The sequence below is a fragment of the Pteropus medius genome, unplaced genomic scaffold (assembly GCF_902729225.1).
Source record: "Pteropus medius unplaced genomic scaffold, Ma_sr-lr_union100, whole genome shotgun sequence".
NCBI classification, from domain to species: domain Eukaryota; kingdom Metazoa; phylum Chordata; class Mammalia; order Chiroptera; family Pteropodidae; genus Pteropus; species Pteropus medius.
In genome coordinates this window covers 6,168,795-6,194,998 of record NW_024349798.1, presented here as the reverse complement: position 1 = coordinate 6,194,998, position 26,204 = coordinate 6,168,795, and the positions used below count along the sequence as shown (strand labels likewise).

The window sequence follows — 26,204 nt, the reverse complement described above, 5'->3', positions numbered from 1 at the left end:
TAATTCAACCAAGCCAGAGTCCAGTGTGGAAGAGCCCTGGCATTCCAGCTGTGACTGGGCCAGGGCATGTGTTGGCTTCCCAGTGCTGTAAGGTCACCTTACTATCTCTGCTACTGGTTTCACCTATGAGAATATATAAGCTGGAGCCCCCAGCTCGAGCTCAAGGAGACAGGTACCTCCGCTCCCTTAAGCAAGAAAGAGCCACTGGGGGTAAGACTTCTGGGGAGCAGGCAGGTTCTGGGCTGGCTCTGCCCCTACCCCTCCTATGAATTGTGACGGTGGGTAGGCTTGGTCATTAGTTGAAGAAAATTTCCATTTAACTCCTTCATGAGTGAAACTTTCACAAATCCTTAACATGTGAAACATTAATAGATTCCTATTAATAAAAATATTTAAGTTCACACTTCTATTTTAGACAATGAATTATTATATAATACAAGTACATGGTTTTTTATCCTTATTTGTAAAGTAACTTGCAGTGTTGGGAGCATAGGAACAGCAGGAAGGGTCTGTCAGGGACTAGTGAGAAGGATGACATCCATGCCAGGAAGAAGGGAGGCAGCTGTCAGTGTCCACTTTGACTGCTGGAGCATTAACACAGGTCAGAGGATATAGACCATGGCTGGACACACCCCTCTACGGGTTTCTGCTAGAGAGGGATGAGGACTACCTGGCCAGGACAGAGCTTCCTGGGCTTCAGAGGCAGGGTGCCAGCTTGGCTTCTGTCCCCCCGCCCCTAGGAGAAGCCCCAAAGTAGAGCAGGGGCATCTGGGGAGGGCTCTTCCTTCCCAGAGGTATGGCAGCCTGGCCTTGCTGGCCACTCCACTCCCAGCAAGGAAAAAGATATCCATTTAAGTGCTGACACAACAAGAAGAATGAAGAGAATGAGCCTCAAGGTGAGAGAGATGTGGGCAGAGCTGGAGCTGGTTCCACAGGCCCAGGCTGGTGGGCTAAGCTGCAGGGGTGCTCCCAGAGCTACAGCCTGGGGGCTGCAGGGAGGGGTGGCCACCCCGCTCAGCATCTTGCCCGTAGAGGATGCTAACAGGCAGAAGCTTTAGCGTCTGGCTTTTATTGGTTTCTTGTTTTCTCAAACCCAGCATTAAGAAAAAATCACCTGAGGTGTTGGTTTCATCATGGGTAGAGGTGGGGGTGGGCCAGCAGTCACTGGGGAGGAGAGCGCCAATGTGGTGTGATGAGTCCTTCACATGTAGTACCAGGCCAAGAGGCCAGCAGCCAGGGCCACACTGGTGGCCAGAATGAACTGGAAGCTGGGCTTGCTCAGCATAGCCAGGGCTGTTCGGAAGGGGCAGATGCTGCCCTCCAGGGCACCTGTGTGGCAGCACCAACAAGACATGGCATCAGTGGGGTACACCAACACACCTGCCCTGGAAGGGGAGCTTGGAACAGACAAGACCTACCTTTGTCTTGTTTAGCAGCGTAGTAGGGGCACTGGTGCACATCTCCTTTCCCATTGTGCACAGGGAGCCCATCCTCCAGGATTTCTTTGGCCAGCAAGGTGCCAGCCTGGTCCAGTTCATTGAATATCTGCAGGAGCAGAGGATCAACACCGTTACTGGACTGCATACACTCTGCTTTCTAAGAAAAACCTTTCTCTTCCCCTGTGCAAAGGGAGCTGGAGTAGGTGAGGCTTGCTTAGGGGTACAAACCAGCAAAGCAGCAGCCACACCAACATGGTGCTTCTCCCTAGCACAAGCTCTGGGAAGTGTGGCCGCACCTGTGCTGCTGACCAGTGGATCTTCCCTGGGCACTGACCACACACACAGCCCACAACTGAAAACTATTGGCACGGATGTGAGAGCAAGAGTGCTGCCCAAAAACACTCTGACCACTGGTACTTCCTCACTTCCAGCCACTGAGTATTTTTAGCAAAAACAATAGTAAAAAGAATGTGGAAGGATGAGGCCCCAGCAGGACTGACCCATCTTAAGTGGCCCCCAGAGGCCTGCTGACATCAGACTGGAGGGCTGATGGGCCTGTGGTCAGACTCCCCCCATGGCCACTTTCCAGGTACTGATGGCTGGCCTGGGTTCTGGAGACATGATCAGCCTCCCCAGCCTCAGCCCCATCTAAAGGGTACTTGTAAACTGAGTTATGCTCCTCACTCCTGTGTTCTCTCCCTGAACTTACCAAGCAGGACTTTTCATAGCAACCCTTGCTAAAAAGGAAGAACGTCATTCCTCAAAACCAGAATCCTGTGGTGAGAAAGAGGGGGACAGCTCCATTCTCCCCAAGCCCACTTCGCGCTGGGACCTTGCCTTTCTCAAAGCAGGATACACGGGCTGTCTATCAAACAAGGCGGAGCCATCACTGGCTTCATGCCCTCTGTGGCCTATTTGGTCCCTTAACTTTCTCTCGGGCAAGCTGCAGTTCATCTGTCCTAATGCACCAGTGCCTGTTTGGGGCAGCTCTGGATTGGCTCATGCTGTCAGAGGCCCCTTTGTGCCTAGCCCCCCGCAGTACCTGCATGTTGTATTCGAAGGCCTTGTTGGCCTCCTCCACGATCTTCTCTTTGGTCTTTGGGTTCAAGTCCAGGGCGTTCATCCTGGCCCGGTAGAACTGCTTGAACTGCTGCGCATTGTCCACGTTCTCAAACAGGTAGAACTGGGTCCCTTCCCCTGTGCTGGGGAGTTTCAGGGCCCGCTGGGCCACCTTCTTAAGCACTTGGCCCCCTGAGAGGTCCCCCATGTAACGAGTGTAGGCATGGGCCACCAGCAACTCAGGCTCATGCTGCCCCACATAGTGGATCCGTTCCACATATTTTTGGGTGGCCTCAGAGCACTTCACTTGCTTCTCCCAGTCCTCACCAAAGAAATACTCCATGTCCTTGGTCAGCGCCTCCTTCCGATGCAGCTCCATGGGGAAGTACAAGGGGGCGAAGGCTGGGTGGTCCTTGTTGCTATCCATTTCCTCCTCGAGGGCTGAGTATGTGAAGTAAAGTGCAGTAGTGGCCAGCTGTTGAGTGATAGGGGAGGCCATGGGAAAGGGCTGTGGGCTTTGTATGGCAGCTCCTGAGCACACCGCATCTGAGCAGCTAGCGACAAAGGCTCAAGCAGCAAGCAATGCCTCCTTCCAACCCCTAAAGGCCCATTTTTTACAGTAAATTATTTCACACACCCAGCAAACTCATTTCTTAAAGGAATGACATAGTGAATTCTTTGGAATGTGGATACTTTTGCTTTCTTTACATCACTGTGTTATTCCATTAAAGCTATGAAAACCACAGCATGTCGAGTGGAGTGTAAGAAAGGCCTAGCTTCCCCCTCGGTGCTCAGGGGACTAAGGCCCCCAACCTGACCCCATCCATGACTGAAGCACAAACCTTAAACAGCTCCTTCCTGATGTTGCCTTTTAAGAAGTCCTTGACAAACTGGGTGTTTTCTGCTCGGTCATGTGCTTCCTTGGTCCCTTCTTTCAGGAGCTCGGAGAGGTCAGCCATTCTGTGGAGAGACGGGGTATGTGTGTGCATGTGTGCAGGTATGAATTAACCCTCCCAGCTCCAGAGTATCTGCTTACTGAGCGAGAGGCAGGGGCTGCTCAGAAACTCAATTCCAGCATAGATGTAGGGTCTTGCCAGGGAGCACAGGGCAGGCAGACATAACTGTGCCCCAAAAACTTGGGTGACATGTGGGACGACTGGCTTACTCCTCAACAGTGTCCCTGAACCACCCAAATGAACGATGCTTTGCTTCTCTGGCCACCTAGTGCCCAAAGAAACACACGCCTCTAATCTAAGCACAGCATTTGCCAGCTTCCCCAGGGAAGGGCCAGCCTTTTTGGAACATGTCCTCTAGAATCCATGCCATTGTGAAGGACTGACTCTGGATCTCCTGGGATGGCCTTGCTATTGTCCTCCCACCTTGGACTCACATCCTCTTCAGGATGACATGTGGTTGGGCCCAAATCTAGGATGAGAATGAGAAAGGCAGAGGCCGGGGAGGTTGGAGCCAGGACCTACACTGTATATGCTTAACAAAATTACAGGATGGAGCTGTACCACTAGATGCCAGACAAGGCAGAGAATGCATGACCCTAATGGCAGTGGCACTGTGCTATGGCTCATATGTGTCCACACAGTCAGTCCATCTGCTAGAGTGAGAAAAACTTGACCTCTTATAGCCCAGCCTCTGCTGGATTTAGGAGATTAGTTCGTATCACCCACGTGCAGAGAATCATTTAATATTAGCAGTTATTTCAAGATATAATAAAAGAACTTTGCAATGAGAGGATAATGATGAAAAACAGGCCCCGGTAACTTGAGACTTAGAGTGAACTGGCCCTACACAGTAAGAAAACACCCTGGAGTTGGAGTTGCTCCCATATTCTAATGGGTAGAAGACATTGGAAAAGGCACAAGCTTCACCCGATTGCCCTTTCTGACCCCAGATGATAAAACACTCAGGGTTTTAATTAGAAAAAAGGACCAAGAATGCTGTCAAATTCTGTTACTTAGCACCCCTAGTGGGGCCTGTTTTACCTCCCTGAAGCCACACAGGGAGAGTGCTGAGCAGCCCATGGTGCTCTCTGCTGTCCCAACCAGTCATTCTGGGGGCCACAGCAGCACAGCTCCTGACTGCACCCCAGTGCCTCCAGCACACACAGCCAAGTGTACTGGGCATAGCAGGCCCTGGGCCCACCTGACTCAACAGGGCCAGCCCCATCACTCACCTGGTATGGTTTTCTCTTTCTGGGGTCCTTGAGCTCTTTTTCTCTGACTCATCCACCCCCTCTGAGGTCTCCAGTTCCACTGACATCGTTGCCGAGTGTGATTCTTGCTGCTCTTACTCCTCTGGTCCTGTAGAGACAGAAGGAGCCAGTGATGTGGCACCCACAACAGTTACTTCCCCAAATGCCTGCTGACTCTGTCCTCCTCTGAGCCAGGTAACTGAGGAGTCACCCACATGCCTCAGGGGTGTTTTCTTTAGAAATAAAGCTCTGCCATTACTAGGACTATATCTGAATATGGACAGAATTTGATTAGGGACAGCAGACTAGGTAACAGCACTACACTGATGTTGAACTTGCTGTTTTTTATAATTGTACTATGATTATGTAAGAGAATTGTACTGTCCTTGTTTTAGGAAGTACATACTGAGGTATTCAAAAGTAAAGGGGCATACCATCTGCAACTTATTGTCAAATGGTTCAGAAAATGTGTGTGTGCACATATATACATGAGGAGGAAAGGAGGGATAGAGAACATACACAAGTAAAGCAAATGAGGCAAAATGCTGATGGCAAATCTGGATAAAAGATACACAAGAGTCCTTTGTACTATTCTTACAACTTTTCTGTATGTTTAAAATTATATCAAAATTAAAAGTTACCTAAAACATAAAATGACATCATATAAAGCTTTAAAAAGGGGGTGGGGAGGGGCGCGACAGCACAGCAGCTCTGACCTGGCAACAAGTGCATCTGCAGCCAGCCTGTCCTAGCTGTTAAAGGCAGGGTGGCCTTGTGCAGAGGGCAGCAGAGCAGGGTACTAACTGGATTGTTAAGTCAGGCTGTTGCGAGCAGCTACGCTTTAAAGCGGAGCAGCTTGAAAGGCACCTGACAACCTGCATCAGCTACACTGAGTCATCAAGCAAGCAGACTGTCCCCAACCTACTCCAGACTCTGCTGCGCTGAAGGAAATAAAACAAGTTGGCCAATCAGTTCCCACTGCCTGCTGCCAGGGCTGAGCCTGTCAGCCACGTAAATATGGTCCCACAACACGACAAGCTCATCACCCCTGGAGGCCTTCACTCTGCTATTGGAAAGGGGCAGCCCATCCGGGGACTTGCCAGATAAACAGCAGCAGCGCAGTTGTATCAACGACTAATGAAGTAGCTCACACAACCAGAGCTACCAACACTGGGGCCAAATCAAGCCAAGGAAAGAAGAGACCTTCGTTTTCTACCTTCACCAGTATGTATTTACTAAGCATTTTCTATGTGCTCCACCCAGAAACAGTTGTCAAGGGGAACAAAGAAGTGTACAAAATGTTCCTTCAAAGGTATAAAAAAGAAAATAAAAACTAACCTGTCTCCCCGCCCAGATATAACCACTGTTAATGTGTTGGTACATATCCTTTCTGAATTTTCTCTAGGTATATACTTACATCTTTGTTATCTTTTGGGATATTACAATGGTTTGCTCAGCATGATCTTTCTGAATCTTCTCTTGCCTTTGGATTTAGCACCAATACAATCGGATTAATGATAGGAAATATTAAGTGAGGACATGGATGGTAAGGCTTTTAGCACAGTGCCTGCCACATGGTAAACACTTAGTAAATACTAGATAGGACTGTCTGTAACTGTATTTTGATTGAGGCTTACTGATGTTCTCCAAGAATACTTAGCAAATAAATAGCAAAAAGTAAAATAAACCACACAGAAAAAGACATGCATGGTATCACTTATATGTAGAATACAAAAAAAAAAAAAGGTGGAAATCATAAAAAACAGTACAGCAGTGGTTGCCAGGACCTTGGGGTGGGGGCACTAGGGAATGGTTGGTAAAAGGGTACAAATTTTTGGTTATAAAACAAAGTTTGAGGATCTAATGAAGAGCATGGTGACTATAGTTGATAATACTACTGTGCTACTGTGAAATTTACTAGGAGATCTTAAGTATTCTCACCATAAACAAATATGTGAGATAGATGTGTTAATTAACCCGAATGTGGGAATCTTTTCACAATATATGTGTATATCAAATCCTCACATTGTATACTTTAAATATATTACAGTTTTGTCAATTATACCTCAAAAAAGCTGAAAAACAGGAAAGAAATAGAATATATAGAAAATGCAACCTTCTCTTGACTCCATGTCAGATATACTCCCCTCTCCAGTAATGCTAATGAACTGTATGGTGCATTAAGTCCAAAATACAAAGGTATGCAGTCGTCATATGGAGAGATGAGTATTCAGAAAGATTTCCTGGAGAAGGAGGGCTTATCCAGGATCCTCAACAACACACAGGATATGGGGTGAGGGAAAGGAAGGGCCTCTGGATCAAAGAAAAATATGAACAAAGTAGAAATAGGACAGACCACAGAGATGGCATAAGGCTGCCCAGCTATGCATCCTTTCACCAAGAGACCAAGGTAGACTTTGCCAGCTGAAGAATAAGCCCACATCGGCTTGTCCATGCTGACCTTGAAAGACTTTTAGGAACATCTGAGCTCCAACTTTTGAGGCCCCAGAGAGCTAAGATCTGCCCCCAGCCACTCAGCAATCAGGTTGCAGAGAGAAGAGGTACTGGAATAGGAGCTCTGGGCTGCCCAGAGGAGGGAAAGATGTAGTGAACGGTCCTAGAGCCTCTAGACAGGTGGCAGGACAGGTCTTGGCCATGCTCAGGACACACCCCAGGCACCTGACGACCGTGGCCCCCATGCTGTGTACAGGTGAAACTAAATATAGGCAAAGACAAGAACAAGTGTACTCTGGTTGCCTAGATTATCAATTGAGGTAACTTAGGTAAACTTCCCGCACCTAATTCTGAGGCTGCACAACTGCGACTATGTGTGTGTGATTCAATCTGATCATTAGCTTTTATTTGCCAATAACTATGCTCTGGGAGGATGAAGTCTTGCTCAAGCAACAAGGCCTTTTATTGTCTTAAAAATACCAAAAGGGGAAGGGAAAGTGGCTTCCACATGTGCCACCTTGGCATTTCCTTTTTCTCAGCAGCAGTTTGTGTCAGTGTCCCCTCAGGCACACTCTCCACCTACCCTCTTCAACCTCAGTCCTACCTGATAGCCCCCACTTTCACCCTCCCAGCTCACAGCAGGCCCAACTCTGGCCCCAGGGGCAGGGTCACAGCTGTATGTTTCTCTGTTGGAGCTACAAGGCCCAGAAAAAAATAGGTTCTCACAAAAACTTGAGTAAAAAATCCAAAGTTAAGAAGGGAGGTGGACAGGCAGGAAAGTAAGGGTCTCATGCATACTGTCAACAACACTGAGTTTTAAAAAACCACACTGAAAACTAATCTGCTTTCCACTACTTCAACAGTTTTCAAACTCAAAACATGATTTAATAATTTTGCTTTGAAGGAACATGGATACCAGCTTATCGTACCCAGCAGCAAGCATACTGAATCCTTAACAAGGGCTTTGTGCAGCGGGTAGGAGAACATTCTTAGGAAGGCTCAGCACATTCAACTACACAGGCTGGATGCCAGAGTGCCCTCTGTCCATCCCTGTGGCCTGGTTACTGTTCCTCATGGGAATGGCCACATAGTGTGGCATTCAGAAACCACCTTGCAACATTAGAAACAATTCACTCCATTCTCTGAAAAGCTACGAGTCCACACTTAGTCTTGCTGACCTCTACACTCGAATCTTTTTTTTCTTTGCGGGAACCACTGGAATCCCTAGAAAATTGGAGGCCAAATTATAAATGTAGAAACTTTCAACAAGAAGCTGCCCCGCATGCCAACAAAAACAACAACAAAAAAGATCCCAAAAGATTCTACTCTGGGAAATACGCTTCCAGAAGTATTAATAGTAATCTGCACCAAAATAATAAGTTGCCATACATAACATTACAACACAATACAGAGTAGAAGTGCTCAAAGGACAGTAAACAATGGAAGCCTGGCACAGCTGTGACAACTTGATGATGGACTGCATCCATAAAAGATAAAGTCTATATAAACTTATTTGTTTAAAAAAGGACCCAAAACACTGACTACAACTATGTGCAAAAGTATGTAAGTATACTGACAATGACAAGAAGGGAATTTGGAAAGCTATAAATGTTATTGTTGGACTTTTTAACCATTGGCTCCTTTTATATAAAGTGGTTCAATCTTTATGAAAAGAGGGGTGGGGCATGGGAGATGGGGAGAGATAGAGAGGAATTGGATGAGGCAAACCAACTAAGACCTTGCACTGCACTAATTAATCAACAGGAAGTTCCCTAGGCCCTCCCTTTATTTGCTCTTACAATTCCAGAAGGCTTGATCTGCCCTCTCTCTCTTACTTCTAGAAAGTAAAATCTACCTCCACAACTCCATAATTCCTGCACTCCTAGCTGTTCATCTGATCACTACTGGTTTTCACTCTCACACCTGATCTGATAGAAGTGACAAGATCCCAAATCACCAATGTTCCTTCCAACAGATCCAGAACACTCATTTGAAAGCCTTTGCCTCTGATAAATTGCAGGCTCAAGGCACTAGGGCTTCTAAAAGAACAGACATGTTCTAAGATGTTCAATCCTCTTCCATGGAAACTCACGTCCAGCAAATCTCAGGAAATCATTTAACTTAGTGTACGGTTGCCTGATGGAAACAATCTAAGGACTACATTATCACTCATTCCCCATCTGGTGGTCCAAAAAGGCACAATAAAGACTTCATCTATAACATTTCTCTTTTTTTCATTCTTGTTCTTTTTCTTTACCTTGTAAAACTGAAGGAAGGGAACAGGTTGTTGACCCTGGCCGATGTTATAGAGAAAGATGAAGAAAGGAAAGGCAGGGTGACCAGCTCCCCAGAATTAGAACAACCCCCTCTTCCTCTACCTGGCTCTGGAATTCAGACACTCCACAGTGATCTGCTACTGCGCCTCATCAAATGCCCATTAACATGAGCCAGTGTTGTTATCCCATGTGCACAGAGGAGGAAACAGCCAGAGGGTAAACAAGTGGCTGCTTAGACTCCTGCACTGGGTCCGCTGGAGCTCCCTCCCAACTGAATGGCTTGGGGTTGGGCATCGGGAGTCCCTGTCCCTGCCTGCTTCCCTAGAAGGCTGTTAGCGGCTCAGAATCCACCCCTGTATAGAGCTGGCATCACATTAATAAGAGGTGATTATTCTTTGGCTTCCACAAGTACCCTTATCTTGTTTCCCTAGTTAAACCAGAAGCTTCCTACAGGACAGATCATCAAGACTCCCTCAGTTGAGTAAAAAATCCAAAGAGTCCAATACCATGTCCAAATCACAGCCCAGCACCCTGGAGTCACCGACCTCAGTTATAATTGCTGCAGACACAATTATAACAAATGGAATGCCTACTGAGAAAGCTTGCTAAATGAGGGGGAGGGATGTGAATAAGAAAACATTGATTAAATTCTAAAATACCAAGTAAAATAATAAAAATTTCAATTGGGTACTATGCTTCTCACCTTTATGAAAGCTAGTTTTCTTTCGTCAGCTCTGACTCCCTTCCTCCCTCCCTTCCCTCCTTCTTTCCTTCCTTCCTTCCTTCCTCCCTTCTTCCTTTTCCCTCTCTCCCTCTCCACCGCCCCCCTCTCTTGTGGTCTGGACTTTCTAACCAATGACTTGTTTATATTTCCCATGCCTCTGAGCTGGCTCAGGCCACTCACCCCTCAGGACCCCCTGGGCTAGCTCCTGCATTACCCACCTATGCTGTGTTTTCTCTGTTGCTTCCTGGAGTCTATTGCTCCTCTCCCTGGGCACCACAAGGCCCAGGGTCTCCCCTGCAGTCCCTGCTCTCAGCTTCTCTCTCCACATCAGAACTGCATGCTGGCTCCCCGGTGCCTCTCTAAACCCTCCACACATGCCCAGTTACACACCCGCTAACCCTGGCCCAGCAGTCTGCCTTCATCAGGCTCTGTGCTCCTTTTCTTAGCCAGTATTGGAGGTAATGAGGCCTCTGGTTTCTCCTGTCTGAAGGCAGGCCTCTGGTCATTGATGCAGCTTCCTTCCCACAGCCCATGGTGTGTGTGTGTGTGTGTGTTCTCCATTCTTTCAGCTGAACAAACACCTTTCAGTTGTATACATCTTTGTCTATGATCTCATCCCACTCACTTATACTGTGATATTCAGGAGGGTTGCAGCTCAAAAATGATGTATTACCTCTCATGGAAACCATGTGTAATATGTGCCCCATAAATGTTTTTAGTGATAAAACACACAGGAATCCCAAACTCTCCCTTTCCTGGATTATAGGATCTGTTCCTTCACTTTATAGTTCCTAAAGGCTTTTCACCTTTAAGTGAGAATACATGTTCCTATTTAACAATACTATAACCAGGCCAAGTCAATTCTTAATGGTGTCATATACTCCCATCAGGCCTCAGCAAATATAAACAAAAGGTTGCCTACACATCGCTCAAGTTCTGTTCTGAATATCTGTCTATAGAAAGAAATTCTAACGTCCTACTTATAACTCTATGTATGATCTGGGGAACAGAATGGTGGGGCTACTGTGGAGGGAGTAGAAGGGAGGAAGCCAGGGGCAGGAAGACACATCTCTCTTCACAGCCTCCAAATATCTCTGGCTCTTTCCATTTTTTCACCTGTAAAATGGAATGAATACCTACCCAGTGTTCTGATACAAGACCATCAGGAAGATCAAATAAGACAATAACTATGAAACCACTTTAAAACTAATGTTAAGCTAAACGGACATTATAAAAGGAACTAAGGACGAGCCCAGAGCTGTTGCTGGCTGGTCTGCCCTAGGAGGCACTCTTGGTGAGCTTCTCAGGCCTTGCCAGGACACAGAGAAACTCTCAATGGGGGAAAGGCCCTAGTTCTGGATGCAGCATGGAGAAGAACTTGTTTGAAATCCAGCACTTTTTAAGGGTACACTCCATACCAAGGACCAGTTTTACATCCTTCCAGTGAACAGGTTTGCTGTCTGCCTTAGGGAACTGCTGCTCCTAGGCCTCAAGGAGGCTGGAATTGGGTGTTAGGGGGTGGACCTGTCAGTTTACTAGGGCCACTTCTGGGCTCCAGCTTACTGTTGATTATTGCTACAGACCCAGATCACCTTAGGGAATGGAAAGGCAGCTGGGCCCTGCACAAAGGGGCATGATCTTCAGAGCCAGAAAGAATTGGGTTTGAGATCTGGAGTCCCAATGCTTAGTAGCTCCGTGGATGTAGGTAAGTCATAACCTCTGGAAAGGCTATGTTTCTTCAACCATAAAACAGGGCAACAAAACTCTCTGTTCCACATTCTCAGGTATGCTATGAGGACTAAATAAGCTAACATGTATAATAAGTGTCTCATGAAATGTAATACTGCCTCAAATGCTGTTGATCTTCTATTGAGAAAGTTGTTGGCGAAAATAAGCAGCTGGGTGATTATGAAACACTGAGGGAGAATGTGAAAACCTGACTCCACAGATAATTCTGAGCACATCACACTTGAGAACTTCTGACTCAGCCCTCATCCTCTGGCAGCATCAGGAAATGGGAATATCTGCTCTTTCTGAGGTCAGACATGTGACCACTGCAGCTAGAAAATCCACACTGTAAATGCTGCTCAGTGCTAGCTAGGCCGGATGTTGGGAGCAATGGATAGGGTGAATTGGCTCTACCTCAACAAAGCACGTGATAAAAGAGGCCTCTCAAAACCCTGAGAAAACAACATCATCTGTGTCAACAGCTTCTGACTTTATAGAATAAATGGCCTGAGGTCTCTGAACTCTGGTGCTGCCACTCCTCAGGAAATCTTATACACAAGCTTCAAATGACCCTTTCATTTTAATCACTGGGTGAATTTAATCCCACAGTTCATTGACTGGATGACTATTAACCTCTTGATAAAGAGCAAGTTCAGACAAGGAGTCCTGGAAATGGGAACTTTAAGAACACAGCTCTTGTGTCACACTTACTAAACACACACTTGCACATTTGAGCAACAAGTGATCAGAAAGCAAAACGACTGCTAAATAGTCTAAGGGCACTAGCCTCTTGGTAACCTCAAAAACTGACTTTGCTCAGGAAGTCCAAGACTTCTCTGGCAGGCTTTTCTTACTGGGGAGGGGAGTGTACTCATCTCTGGCACACTCAAATACGACTAAGCATTCAAAAGACACTGGGATGAAAACCTGAAACATGGAAACCAGGAGTCTACTGCTGCTGGTGCCGAAGACAAGTCCTGGTAAAGAGTACTTGCTACTTGAAATTAAATAAATTCTAAGACCTGCCCTGTTCCCTGAGTGACACTCCACCTTATATGAGAGGTCTGGGTTTCAGGGCAAGAAGATGAATACTCTGTAGTCGCACAGGAAGCACCTGGGAACTGGAGGCTGAAGCGCTGACTGTTTTCTAAAATGGTCTGGCTAGAATTTTATAAGGAAAAAGTCTAGGCATCAGACATCCCACAAGGCTGGCTATAACAGAGGAAATGCTGCCAAAACCATGTGTCACCCTAAGCTACCAACAAGCAAAGATTATTCCAACTTTGGAACAATCTTAAAAGCATGTGTTCTGTGGACTAAGTAGAATAAGTCATATTTCCTTTCACTCAGGTGCAACTACTGTTACCTGTGGTTTCAGCTTCTCTCATAAATGATAACTTTGGATAGCATTTGGGGGTGGAGAGGAAAAGTGGGTGATTACAATACTTCTGACAAATTTCCATTTTGGAAAACCCAGAAGTGCTATTGGTTTCTAGGTACTCTCTTCTCTACAAACAGGCTCAAACAGGTTCAATGGAGTCTTAGCAGCATCCCCACAGGGGGCAGAAGGCCCTCAAGTTCACCCAGGAGAGGGTGGAGCAGAGGAAGAGTGCCAGACTTTTGTCAGGCACAACCCTGGGCACACCAAGCTAAGCCACTTTCAAGCAGGTACCCACTGACCATGAGGAAACTAAGACAGGGAGAATCAGTACTATAGCCAAGGTCACTCAGAGACTTAACAGTCAAGTTGAGACCAAACCCAAGTCCTTCTGAATGCAAGGTGATACCTCCTGTGTCCCTAGCTAACAAGCATATGAGATGAGTATGATGTCACCACAGACTTCTAGAAACATGGAAAGCAAGGCTGTGCTACACTGAATTTACCTGTTCAGTGGAGGGGTTTTCTAAACCACGGAGTGTCATTTGGGTTTTTATGTATGAAAAGTGAGCTGAATCCTATGAGTTCTGAGAAGCAAATGCTTAGCCTCCCATTTGAAGATTTAGAAGCTGCTGCTGCCCATCCCTACGACAGTTACCTTGGCTTGCTCAGATGGATTACTCGCCTAATGGAGAAGATTGTTTCCTGGCAAGCCCTGCTTTTGTTGACTTAACAGGGCAGGCCAAGGCTGGAGATGTTGGTCCCAAAGGGGGCATGGCACCCCACCACCACTTGGTACCTGAGGGGAAGCAATCAGACCTGGTGAAGCCAGAGGCTCCGGGGCATCCCTACACAAGGGGAGGTCACAATTAGGTCTGCAATCTCTATAGTACCCATTGCCATAGTAACTACAGAGAAAAGGAAGATCAAGTTTCAAGACTCTGAAAGCGTGTCCTCCATGTGGTGAGTGTTTAAAATCTCTTCAGTCCCATTTGTCGACTGAAAATATATTCTGTCTTGGAAACAACAGTGCGATGGATAGGAAGTATGTCAACACCAACTTCTTGTAGCAACTCCACAGGCCAAAGCATTGGTCAATCTAACAAGGTAGCTCCTACATCTCACTTTGGACCCATTAGGGATCTTAACGTGCTTCCACAGGCCTACAAAGTGAGGTTATTATTCCCAGGCTTTTTCACAATGGTTACCTAGATTCTGGCAGTGGGAGTGGGTGCAGAGGGACTAGGGGCAAGGAAACAAGCCCAGACCAAAAACATGTAATTCCAAGAGGCTGGCCCCATCCTGCACAGGCTTGTGTCCGTGGCAGCAGCAGCTACTGGGCTTTCTCAGTTGTTTGTGTGTTTGTTTTTTTTATTAACAAATTATATACTTGGCAACACTCTTCAAAACCCGCACTTAAAAGGTAGAAAAATCAAAGTGGCAGGAGATTACTTAGCAAAATGCCCTTAAACTCTCTTTCCAGATACTCTAGCTCTTCAATGAAGCCTTTTAAGATGGAATGAAAAAATAACAGATCATCATGTTACTCTGCCTGGTCTGCCTGTGAAATTTCCACAGCCATGTACTTTACTTTCCTTAGCAGTATGAAATTCCCAGGGCACAGCCTCCCCATGCAATAGCTGCTGGTAGTAACTTCATGTCTGTATAAGTGCCATGTGTGACTATTAACTTAGATACAAATGGAGGTCTTTGTATTTTAGTATACATCCTATGACATGGAGACTGAACTGCTCCATCTGAAAGTTTCTAGAAAATAGGTTCAATAAGTCTAATAGCAGGCACATGCACAGAAGTCCTTTCTGCATAGCACAATGTCAATGTGCTGATGTGACACTGAAGGAGTTGAAGCAATGACTGAACTGCATGATGATCTCTAGAGCCAACCTGTGGTAGGCACGCAACAAATGCTACTTGAACTAAGCCCAGCCAAGAGAAAATCCACTGGCCACACACAGGGCTGAGCAGCAGCACAAGGATGTAGTTAAAGCACAGGCTTTTGTCAGGTACAACTCTGGTTCTTCTGCATACCAGCTGGGTGGCCTTGGACCAGACACTTAACCTCTCAGTCTCAGTTTCTTCATCTGCAAGGAAGGTAACAACTCTGCGAGGTAGGTATGAAAATTAAATGATAAATTACTTAAAAAACTGACATGTTATATGATGCTGATTAATACACTAAAGAAAGGGTCACTTAAAGTTTAAAGTTAACAAACGTTCCCATGTACTTTTAGACAAGAAATGGAAATACCCTTGTCTCTATGAAAAGCCTTACAGGCAATCAAATCTATACTGGGGTCACACACTTTAAGCTGAAGGCTCACTATGAAGATCCTCTGTTTTCATTCTGATAACAAGAAAAAAAAAAAAGAAAGAAAAACCTTCAAATTTCTAACAAAATAAATTTTCCAAAGGACCTAAAAAGAATATCATCATAGTTCAAACTCTTTCAAAGAGATTCTGAACATGAGTTTGGTGAAGTTTCCTTCATGCTACATGTTTTATTTCTTTAGAGCAGCTCATCACCATAAATAAAGGATTAAATAACTGATAATTTTACTTGATACCGTGATAAACCTGATTTGCATTTGTATCTCATGACAATCAATCCCCAACCCAGTGGTTCTCAGCTGGGGCCATTGTGCCCTCTGGGGGATATTTGGCAACGTCTAGAGATACATTTGGTTGTCACGACTGGGGAGTGGGGCCTGCTACTAGTACCTAGTGTGGGTAGATGCCAGGGATACTGCTCAACATCTCACAATGCACAGAAAGTACAAGCAGAAGTGCATACACCCACCACCACCACCACAAACAATTACCCAGCTCAAAATGTCAATAGCACTGAGGTTGAGAAACCCTGCTCACAACACAGAAGCAGTGCTAAGGTAGTTCAAAAAAGGACAAGAGTCTAATACTGTATTTATCCCTTCATCAGTTTACAGAGACTAGGTGAAATTTGGGCACTATTCTTCACACTGTCTGTCACACCTTTATCAAATATACTTTACACAGATTTGGGGAGAAACTGAATTTCCACCAGAAAACAGAAGAAGCTGTTAGTAAGTGAGGCAACTTGGCACTCTCCACAAATGACAATGAAAAGGGTCACAGTACCTTCCTGGGAATAGGACTGATTTGTATTTGAATCACTAGGAGGCAAAACCTTTAAAGCAAGCTCAGTAACGAAGCCAGGCAGAGGTAAAGCCCCTGAGAGAAATGTATTTACTAACTTCTTTGTAGAATAGAGAAAAAACTGGGAGAAATCTCATTATTGTTAACTGACGAGTAGGCTAAGAATCAAGTTTGCACTAGCTAGCTATATTATATGACTTCCCTGGAGCTCTAACTTTCTCATTTGTAAAATGAGAGGCACTTCTCAGTGAGCTGCAGGGAGGATGGCATTTAACAGAAGGCAGAGCAGGAAAGGCTGTGGGCTTCCCCCACCCATTTCCGCCAGAGCAGCGCTCCTATTCCTTGTTGTACTTCCTCCAAAAATGAGGTTATGCTGCATCTAAAAATAAGGTCTATAAAACAATGAGCTTGATGATGCTGGGGGCCTGGTATTACACTGAGAGCTACCTAAGCAAGCCTTTTATGATCTATTATAGCACTTGTGCCTTGTTACAGTATTTACTTGTTTACAGGTATTTTCCCGATATTTACTTGTTTACAGGTATTTTCCTGTGTTGGGCAGTTTCCTACTGCCCAACACAGGGCACCAACCTAATCAGTCACTCAGTATGCTGAGTGACTGAATGATTTCCAGAATGCAAGGTATTCTCAAAGAGCAGATGACAAAGAAGATAGTTAAAAGTGAATCCCAGAAATAAGAAAAATGGCTGGCTAGTAAGGAAGCATTTTTGAGCAGCATTTTTACTAAAAAAATTGCTGCTGACGGGGATTAGTGAGTGAGACTGGCCTGTGGAGGGGACCAAGCATGTGATGCTTTGCGCTCAAATAACTTACTGTTTCATATTTGAAGAAGAAATGTCGCATTGCACTGATTTTACACCGGCTTCCTACATTCCACAGATACAGCTACTGAGAACACATCTTTTAGATTTTAAGGACTTTGAAAGCCTGATTAGGAGCAGAACTGCTCCCTTAACCTCCTCTTTTTTTTTTTCTTTTAAAGAAATGGATAAGCAAAAATTTAAGTCAAAGTAACAAAGGCTTGCCATCATTCTTCCACCCCATGCAAGCGCAAACTACCTGATACTTCCTGATGTTTGCCTCTGTGAAAAATCCTTATTCCCTCAGCTGGCTTTAGAGAAGGGATTCACAGAAGCAGCATGCTCTTCTTGTTTGTTACTCTAGGGAAGGGGTAAACCCAAAGAAGGCAATAGCTGCACAATCTCATAACAAGCCCACATCCTTACACTCAGCACATTTTGCAGGAAATATACTAATGCATTAGGTTATCATTATCTCAAGGAGAAAAAGCAAAATGCTACAGTGATCACGATTTACTGGAAAAAAAAAAAGGCCACTGTAAAATTGAATAACTTCAATTCCATGAGGCAGCCCCCACAAACTACATGAATTAAAGTAGTGCTCATACTCCCAAGAGGTCCCCAGAATTGGTCAAAGATCAATGTCTCTATTAATAATTATCAAGAAGAAATTCAAATAACCCAGGACATCTACTGTCCACTAAGGACATGATTAGGCAATAACGAATGAACAACTTTAGGAAAAAAGAAGGTAAGCAAAGTGAAGAGGGTGACGAACAGTTTATAGGCCAAGAAAAGCAGCGAATCAGGGCTCCTAGGGCTCCTAGAGGTATGCTCAACCACACCCTACTCAGAAGGCCAACACATAAAGCAAGTACAGTGAGTGGAGCATCCACAGTTAAAGTGGTGGGGGAGGGCCGGAGACTTGGGAACTCAGCCCCTCTGGTACCCTTCGGAACTCTGTGCTCAGCCTAGTTTGATGGCTGTGGTCTAGGGGAGCTAAGATATTCACTTTGAAACAGACAGCTTCCACTTCCTGCTGCATGTGCTAAATGACAGCAGCTCTAAGACAGACTCTTAGGCCTATGTGTCCAAAACAGCAGAGGGAAGCTGGTCTTGGATTAGCCACTGTTCCTGGACCTGCCCAGGTTTTTCTAGCTGCTGGGCCAGGGCTCCATATACTCTTTCACACTTTGTTTCCAATAGCCCAGCAGCTTCTTGAAAACACCCTGACCTTCCAAAAAGCCTGTGGTATCACTCTCACTTAGCTCTCTGTATCAGCCACAATTAGACTGTTAAGATCCATGGGGACATACCTGGAACCTCACCCACACTAGTCAGTGAGGTTGTTTAGTTGCCCCATTCCTGGGAACCAAATTAGAACAACACCATGTGTATGCAGGAACACGCTGTCTTTTGCACAAGCATGTCTCATGACAGTTGGTGTTTGGTAAAAGACTACTTGTCTACAAAGGAATCCTAGGGTTTCTGTCTCTCATCTTCCACTCAAATACCTCCTCATCTGAAAACACAAATGCAGAGAAGTGTACTTCTGAAGATGGGTAGGAAAGGTATTTGCTAGAACAGAATAATCATTAGCCTTTTTTTGGTGGCAAATCCTTCTGAAGGCTTCAGACTCTCCCCAGGACAATCATATATTTAAAAAAAAAAATGTTGTCGATGCCATTCCAGAGCAACCAAAGGCCCCTAGAGTTCAACCGTGGACCCAGAATTCTGGTTAAGAATCCCTATTCTAAAAGAGTCTCTTTATGACAGACGTTCTCTTTGTGGGTAATATGTTTTCAGTAAGACCCCTGAGCACTTATTAAAAAGAGGTAACCCCTTTCTTTGGCCTCCTTCCTTCTTTTCTCTTCCTACTCTGTTACCTAACCCTAGTAGGTCCAGTTCGAGTTCTCCCATCTTTTCCATTTCTCAGCTATTCACTTCCCTGACCTCCCAGAATACTGAGCATCAGAATGACAATCATAAATCTTAAAAAGTGATTTTACTGTTTCATGTCCCCAATATGACTGCCAACTCCTAGTGAACAAGAACTGTGCTGGGTTTGCTGTTTTTGCACATCCTCTCATTGCCATTACTCTGAACACCAGAGGCAATATATGCTTTCCAAATGGGCAGATAGCACTGCTTCTTTGCCCTACTACCTTTAGGCATTTGCAGTTGAAAATTAACTTCTTTAAAATCTGAGCATATGCCCTGGAAAAGACAAATGCAAAGGCAAGAAAACATAACCTACAGCAGCTAGTTACCCCACTTTTGACTTTGTAAACACAAAAAGGTTTACAAAGCAGGACAAACATGACACTGAACACAGACACTTGGAAATTTTGCTGAGGGTGACAGAACCCAAGCACATGGTAGAGGAATAGAGTGTTTTAAGTTATTTCCTACTTAGTGGAATATCTATTACTAAGCAAAAAGGAGGCCTGAATCTCCCCTTGCCTTCCTGCAGAAAAATAATCCAAGGGAGTGAAGATTTAGCGCCACTTCACTATGTCTGCTTTTCTCATCTGCCTTCAAACACTACTTAGACGCCTCTCCCAACCTACCCTCAATTTTGCTTACTGATTCTTTCTCTTCGCCTACTCACCCTCCTCCAGAATGCCCTGGAGAGTTCCAAGTGATAACAGTTCTTCTGCAGTAGCCTGTAGTGGTCTTGCCAGAAAGAACAGGAGATCCAGTATCTAAGGAAGGGTATGGCTACACTTGTACACTTGACATGCTATATTATCATCAACATTTATACTGTTCATGGGTTCTGTGACTACAATGAAGCATCAGACCTTGTAACTTCAAGTAGCTTGAGAGAAAGTGAGAGCGAGCGAGACAGACAACACCACAAGGTGTACTATAGTAGAAATACAAATTGTGTGATACAGACAATACTGCTAAAGATACAGCCTTATGTTCCAGATTTTCCAGGACAGTTCTGATTCAAATATCCTGTCATAGCAATCAACTCCTTCAGTACACCTGGATGCTCAAACTATGGGTCTCAGTGTTTGGCATAAAAAATATGATCGTGACCATAACTGATGAAGCAGGCCAGCCAACTAGGTTAGCTAAAATCATGATGGCAGATTGTTTAACCATGCTAGTGCTTTCCCACAGCCCTCAAGTAATTGTGAGATTGAATACAATACAAGACAGTGAAACTTGAGTTTTCCTAGACTGAGAGCTCATTTTGAGAAAGGCAGGAAGCTGGGAGTATTTAGAAAAAGACAGGCAGGCAGAGTGCAAGACACCTGTCTCTGTTATGCCATTCTTCTCCAAAGCCCTTTTAAAGTCATTGAGAACTATAACAATAATTAGGCCTATGATACTCCTGGGAAGAAAACAAATCTATTTGTGTGACAAAAATTATTTTTTTTCCCCTAAGCAGAGAGAAGAAAATAGCTACTTGCTTGGTCTCTGGCATACAAGCTGATGGCAGTTATTGCCATGCAACAATCACCCCTTTCTTTCCTCTTCTGCTGTCCCTTTTCCTCATGTATCCTACTCAATAACTTCTCTACCCTCTTGCCAATCCACTCCCTCTTTTGTCCAGCCTGTACTTTAGAGAAGGTGGCCTCAAACAAGATTCACATTTGAAACTGTAAAAACACAGAGAACTAGGCCCAATCCCAAATTTGACAAAACAGAAAGGTTTGGAAACCCATCTTAGATCAATAAGCAGCATTCAAGACACCAAAGATTTTAAGGCTCATCAAGTATTAACCTCATTTTTCAGATACAGAAACTGCAGCTGAAAGTTTAAATGTGTTTCTCATGGTCATAAATAAACCACCACAAGTTCCTTTTTTTGGAGAAATAAACCATTTATTTTTCACTCTTTCTAATATAAATAAATATGTATGTATTTGGATACATACCCAAACATGTGAAACAAAATTATCTAGTGTTGAATAGCTGGCTGTGAGTGGAAAAATGGTTACAAATAGATTAATTAGCTTAATTTTGTACTTAACAATTCAATCATTTTGAAGTACAAACAAAACGTCAGTATATCTGTAAATTTTACAGATATTCAAGCTTACATTTGAAAAAAGAACCCTCCTCAACTTCATATCATTAAACAGCAAGAATACATGCACTCTGATGCAATTCCTACTCTATAAACAGATTAGACAGCCCTTGGATTACTATTTAAATATCTGCTTAAAATAAATATATCACATGGGGAAATGCATGTTTGCTGAAATTACATCAAAGTAATAGTAAAACCTGTTTGTTGATAAAAAGCTTCATGAATTTAACTGCTGCTTTAAAATACCTAAAGATTCAGAATATTGTCTTGTAAGGTCTGAATATAGATGTGGTTGATATGACAACCCAGAAGTGTTCTTGGCTCCATTTTAGTTGGCCAAAATTGCAATTAGGTGCAATCCTCTGATGGGCTGTTTGTGAATGGATTCCCTTGACAATAGCTATATACCTTTAAATTATCTATAGTAAATTCCAATAATCATTGTTATTCTTAAATGGAAAGACACTGGTCATTCAGAAAGGATTTCTTGCAAAATATATAAACCAATGTAACTGCATATTCTTTAATATATATAACATGGCTAGACCAGACCATCAGTTATGAGACTACTGTATTTCAGTACTGTCACATTTATTAGAAATTTAAAAAGAAAATTTCTGATAGACTCAACTGTCTTCATTAGTTGGCTTCCATTAGTAATACAATGGGAGACAACATCTTATGGTAAATAAATGGAGTCAATATGGAAAGGTAAACCATACAGTGAACAATATTACAGAGTACCTGAGTGGTCATCACAGCGAATTACTTTTCCAGTATGAAAAAAATGGAAGCACTTCCTTTCTGATTGGTGAACACGTGGAGATTTGAGGAGAGTGGTGCGCTTGGAGAGGGCATGGAAGTTCCACACCCACCCCCATACCATGCCATATACATCTCTTGCATCTCTTCCATTAGGCTGTTTCTGAAGTATATATCCTTTTACAGTAAAGTGAAAATCTGTTTATACTTATGGATGGTTCCTTCCAAATACCCAGAAAGAGATTATATCTCAAGATGAAGGAGAGGTTGTGAGGAAAGAACAAGAAGCAACAGTGGACATAAACACTGCATGTTGATACAAGCCAAGCTCCGTGACCCAACTTTACAGGTACCTGGAAATACTGTGTTTACAAGGGACTGCCAGGGTATTGCTGGAGTGTGCGTATGAAGGGTCCATGGGTTACTCCAGGGGCAGCCGGTTAGTCTGGGCAGGGAGTTTACCTGTCATCTTGTAAGCACAGTGCTCTAGGTGTATCAATTGCCCCTGTCGCTCCTAGCACTTAAACCATTGTTAAAAATGTCTGGCCAAGACAACACAGGGTCATGATGCCCATCACAATGTCTACAGTAGCATCCATCCTCCTCTTCCTGGAGAACAAAAGTGACAAATGGCATGTAGATGTCAACGGGCTGGAGCAGTGGGGGCCCACCAGGCACCCTGGGAAGTGACAACTTAAGCCTCCTTTGGAGACAATTCAAGTTCCTGGCAGCGTCCCCACCCTCACTTCACCACATACTTTGCAACCCAAAGTGTCTCGTTTAGATATGTAAGGCATGATGGACCATTTCTTCCTCTTTTTTCTGAAAAAAAGTGGAAATAAAGGTTCTTGGTCTTTGTAGTTCTCCCACCATTAAAAAAAAAAAAGAAGAAGAAGACGACGACGAAGACCTTGGTATAAGCAGTTATATTAACTGTTCTAATTAAAGATCTCTGCCTCCCCCGCCCTATGTGTGTGTGTGGATGGTGGCAAGAATTAATCAGTAATGGCACTGTTTCTCAGAAGCGCAGAAGTATCCCGAGAAATTATTCAGATTACAAGACAAAGCTTTTATCCTATGTTTTTGCATATATAAACTTAATAGATATAATAAATTAAAAGCAAATGACCTTCACTGTGTGGAACACACAAGAATTAACCCAGACTTCTTTAATCTCCCATTAACTATTATCAGAAAAAAAGAACACATTCAATGTCCTTAACTTTTTAGTTGACTTCGGCCAATAATATACAAGGAAGTAATTTATAGTTCCAGTTTTTTACCTCTTTTCTCTCTAAGTAGTTCCAAGCTGAATTCCACAGTTTTACACTGAAATAGATAAGTCTAATTTTCAAAAATGTCTTCCTTCTGGAGGAGTGATATTCCAGTTTTGGGTGTAATCCTGATCAGAGCACAACTATACTATGAAAAGCTTTCAAAGGAAAACCAAAAAAATAAGGTAGCCCAAAGGCCCCAGCTGTCCAGTTTTGCTTTTCAACAGTCTTGATGAGGGGTGACCCAAAGGCAATGAATCTTTACTTTCTGTAACTCATCTTCTCATTGGCATTGGCATTTCTAAAGTACCTCATACTCCTAACTCCAGTGACTCTCAGCATCTCACCTTACTAGACCAAGCAAAGGAAAAAAGCAAATCTAGTCAGATAATGGGGAAATCACAGATTTTCCTCTTCACATCCCCACATAGATTAAGTCACTCAATGAGTGTGTTTCTAAGGCCCCTTGAATTCCCACATCCTCACTAGTGTTCTGGTGTAGGCACTGTATTTGAAAACTTTCTCCAATTTCACCAAATAAACTTGTAAATATCCACTGAACTGTGAGCTCTTGGTAAGCCTGTGATGTTTTGTTTTGTGATGTTTCTTGGGAAAAACTAATAAATAAAGCACAGATTTATTAATGTGTATTCCTTATGCCCTTCCTCAAAGAAAAACTAAAACTTTTAATATGAGAGTTAAAATTTTAATCAAAACACACTGGTTAACGCCATACCAGAAATTCAAATACACCTAACCAGTAAGCTCCTGTTTCTTTCTACTTGAGGACAGTTTAGGGGGAGGGAGAAGATAGTTTAAATAACATAATCCATTTCCGTTCTCTAACTCTGTTTAGGAAGGAGCATTGGATCTAGAGGCAGATAACCAGGTTCAAGATCATCTGTGCCATCTTCTTGGTTGTGGGATGCAGGTTAATTCACTTAATCCCCATCTTATCATTAACCCCACTTACAAGTGGGAAAACTATCAGCTAGCAGGATTTTGGAAGGGGCTGAGAGTGACAGGGTTTCCTGAACTGTAGAGCCCTATATGATATATATTTTTTAATCATACTTCATCTTGTCTGGTTCACAGAACCATAAACATAACACAATAAGGATGACAGCCACAGGCCACAACAACCAGTTCATTAGAATCAATTTAAATGGCATGAGAGACAGGCCGAGTGCAAAGCTCTGCAAGGCAGTCTTGGCAGCTCTTAAGGGGCAATTAATACACCTAGAGCACTGTGCTTACGAGATGACAGGTAAATTCCCTGCCCAGACTAACCGGCTGCCCCTGGAGTTGATCCCTCCCAGTCTGGCCCTCTGCACCACGGCGGCCGCGGGTCACTCATGAAGTCATGATAGTGACTCAAAGTGCCCTTCCACTAAGGTGAGTCAGGAAAGGAAGGGCAGAGCCACGGCCCAGCACAAGCTGCCACGCAGAGCACCCATCTCCGACGCTGAGGCAGGTCCGGGTCCCTGCGGGACGAAGGTGGACGGACGTGCCTGCTAGGCCGTCAAAGGCTGCAACTCCCGCCAGGAAGGCCAAGTCCACCAGCTAAGACTCCGGAGTCACCTCACCCAGGGCCCTCGCGAGGAAGGGCCCAACGGGGACCAACGCGAACGGGCCGCTTAGGCCTCCCTGGCCCTTGGAAACGTCGTTGACGAAACGGGGTTCTCCCCATAACCAGCTCCCACTCTGCTCACCCGCTTTCGCTACCTCCCCCGCTTGGAGCCTGCCGGGTCTGCCTCAGACCGGCGCCGGAGGCGCAGCGGGCCGCCGCGGGCCGAATCCAGATACTGAAGGCCCGGGCTGGTCAAGGCCTGCTGAGAAGCCTAGAGAAAGTCTCGGGAGGGGGCCAACCACTCACCAGTCGCGGGTCCGCTTTGCCGTCGATCTGTAGCTCGCCTCCGCGCGTCGGTCGCTGACTCCCTCAAGAGCCGCCGCCGCCGCAGCCGCCGCGGGAGGGCGCGAGGGCGGCCCAACGTGCGCACGCGTAAGGGGCGTGGCCTGCAGGTGACACGCCTCTGCGGCGGGCACGTGTCTCCTCTCCCTGGTTCCCAGGTCCGCGGAAGAAGTTGGGATGCTTCCAAATAAAGGTTAGTGTTAGTAAGAGCAGGTGATTATGAGGACGCCTCTGGGCTACGCGCTTTTCTTGCCCAATGTCACCACCTCTTCAGACTCCACCTGCCCTTTTTGTTCTAGCCACACTGGCTTCCCGTCATTTCCTTAACCATCCGACTGGCTGCAGATTAAATGACTGACTGGAAATGTTTTGGCAAAGGTGTGGGAAATTTACGGTGTTTGTGAGAGTTATCAAATGTCCATGAAATAAATTCCAAACCTAAAGAAACATTTAAAGAGTTTATTAGAGCCAATGTTTGAGAGCAAGTCCCTGAAGCAAAATCTCGAAGGGTTGAGATAATGTTCAAAAGAATAGCAGTTTTGTGTAGTTAATTTTACACATTAGAATCAAAGGAGAGCACGTAAGAAAGGTTACGTGAAATCCACTGGTGGCAGATTAAGGAGAGAGAAAATAAAGCGGGAAAATCTCTAAGATTGGATTTAAAAAAGAGGGATGCATGTTCCTTTTACATTCGTGGGTGCAGGATAGTTAACATTTAGCATACATAGTTTACAGAGGTATAGATAATAATGAGGAATGTTGAGGTTGTCTCCCCCCATACTGGGATGTTTATCTTGGGAAGTCTGGAGAAGAGATCATTCTGACATTTTAAGTCTATTATTCTAGATGCACAAAAACAATGGACAGGGTTTGTTCAAGGTAGAGATTAATCTATCATATAAGTCTTAGGATGTGTCTTCTCACCATAACCCTCTCAGGAATTTTTCATGATCAAAACATCCCGTGTGGT

At 44.5% G+C, this 26,204-nt stretch overlaps 1 protein-coding gene across 1 annotated transcript; it reads right to left on the bottom strand.

Moving 5' to 3' along the window:
• Window positions 1–1,050: 1,050 nt before the first annotated feature.
• HMOX2 (heme oxygenase 2) lies at window positions 1,051–25,312 on the bottom strand. The gene is made up of 6 exons (XM_039885216.1): window positions 25,199–25,312; window positions 4,687–4,813; window positions 3,341–3,458; window positions 2,482–2,973; window positions 1,419–1,545; window positions 1,051–1,329 (listed from the first exon to the last, which is right to left on the bottom strand). Exons 2-6 carry the CDS (start codon window positions 4,770–4,772, stop codon window positions 1,202–1,204), a joined length of 951 nt encoding a protein of 316 aa, XP_039741150.1. The 5' UTR covers window positions 4,773–4,813; window positions 25,199–25,312; the 3' UTR covers window positions 1,051–1,201.
• Between the last annotated feature and the right edge of the window lie 892 nt (window positions 25,313–26,204).

Excerpts from the sequence above, each read along its gene's own strand:
- HMOX2 (XM_039885216.1), bottom strand. The coding sequence starts at position 4,772 with ATGTCAGTGGAACTGGAGACCTCAGAGGGGGTGGATGAGTCAGAGAAA. Across the intron at positions 3,459-4,686 it reads GAAAGAGAAAACCATACCAG|AATGGCTGACCTCTCCGAGC; the intron begins GTGAGTGATGGG and ends GTCTCTCCACAG. Across the intron at positions 2,974-3,340 it reads TCAGGAAGGAGCTGTTTAAG|CTGGCCACTACTGCACTTTA; the intron begins GTTTGTGCTTCA and ends ATCACTCAACAG.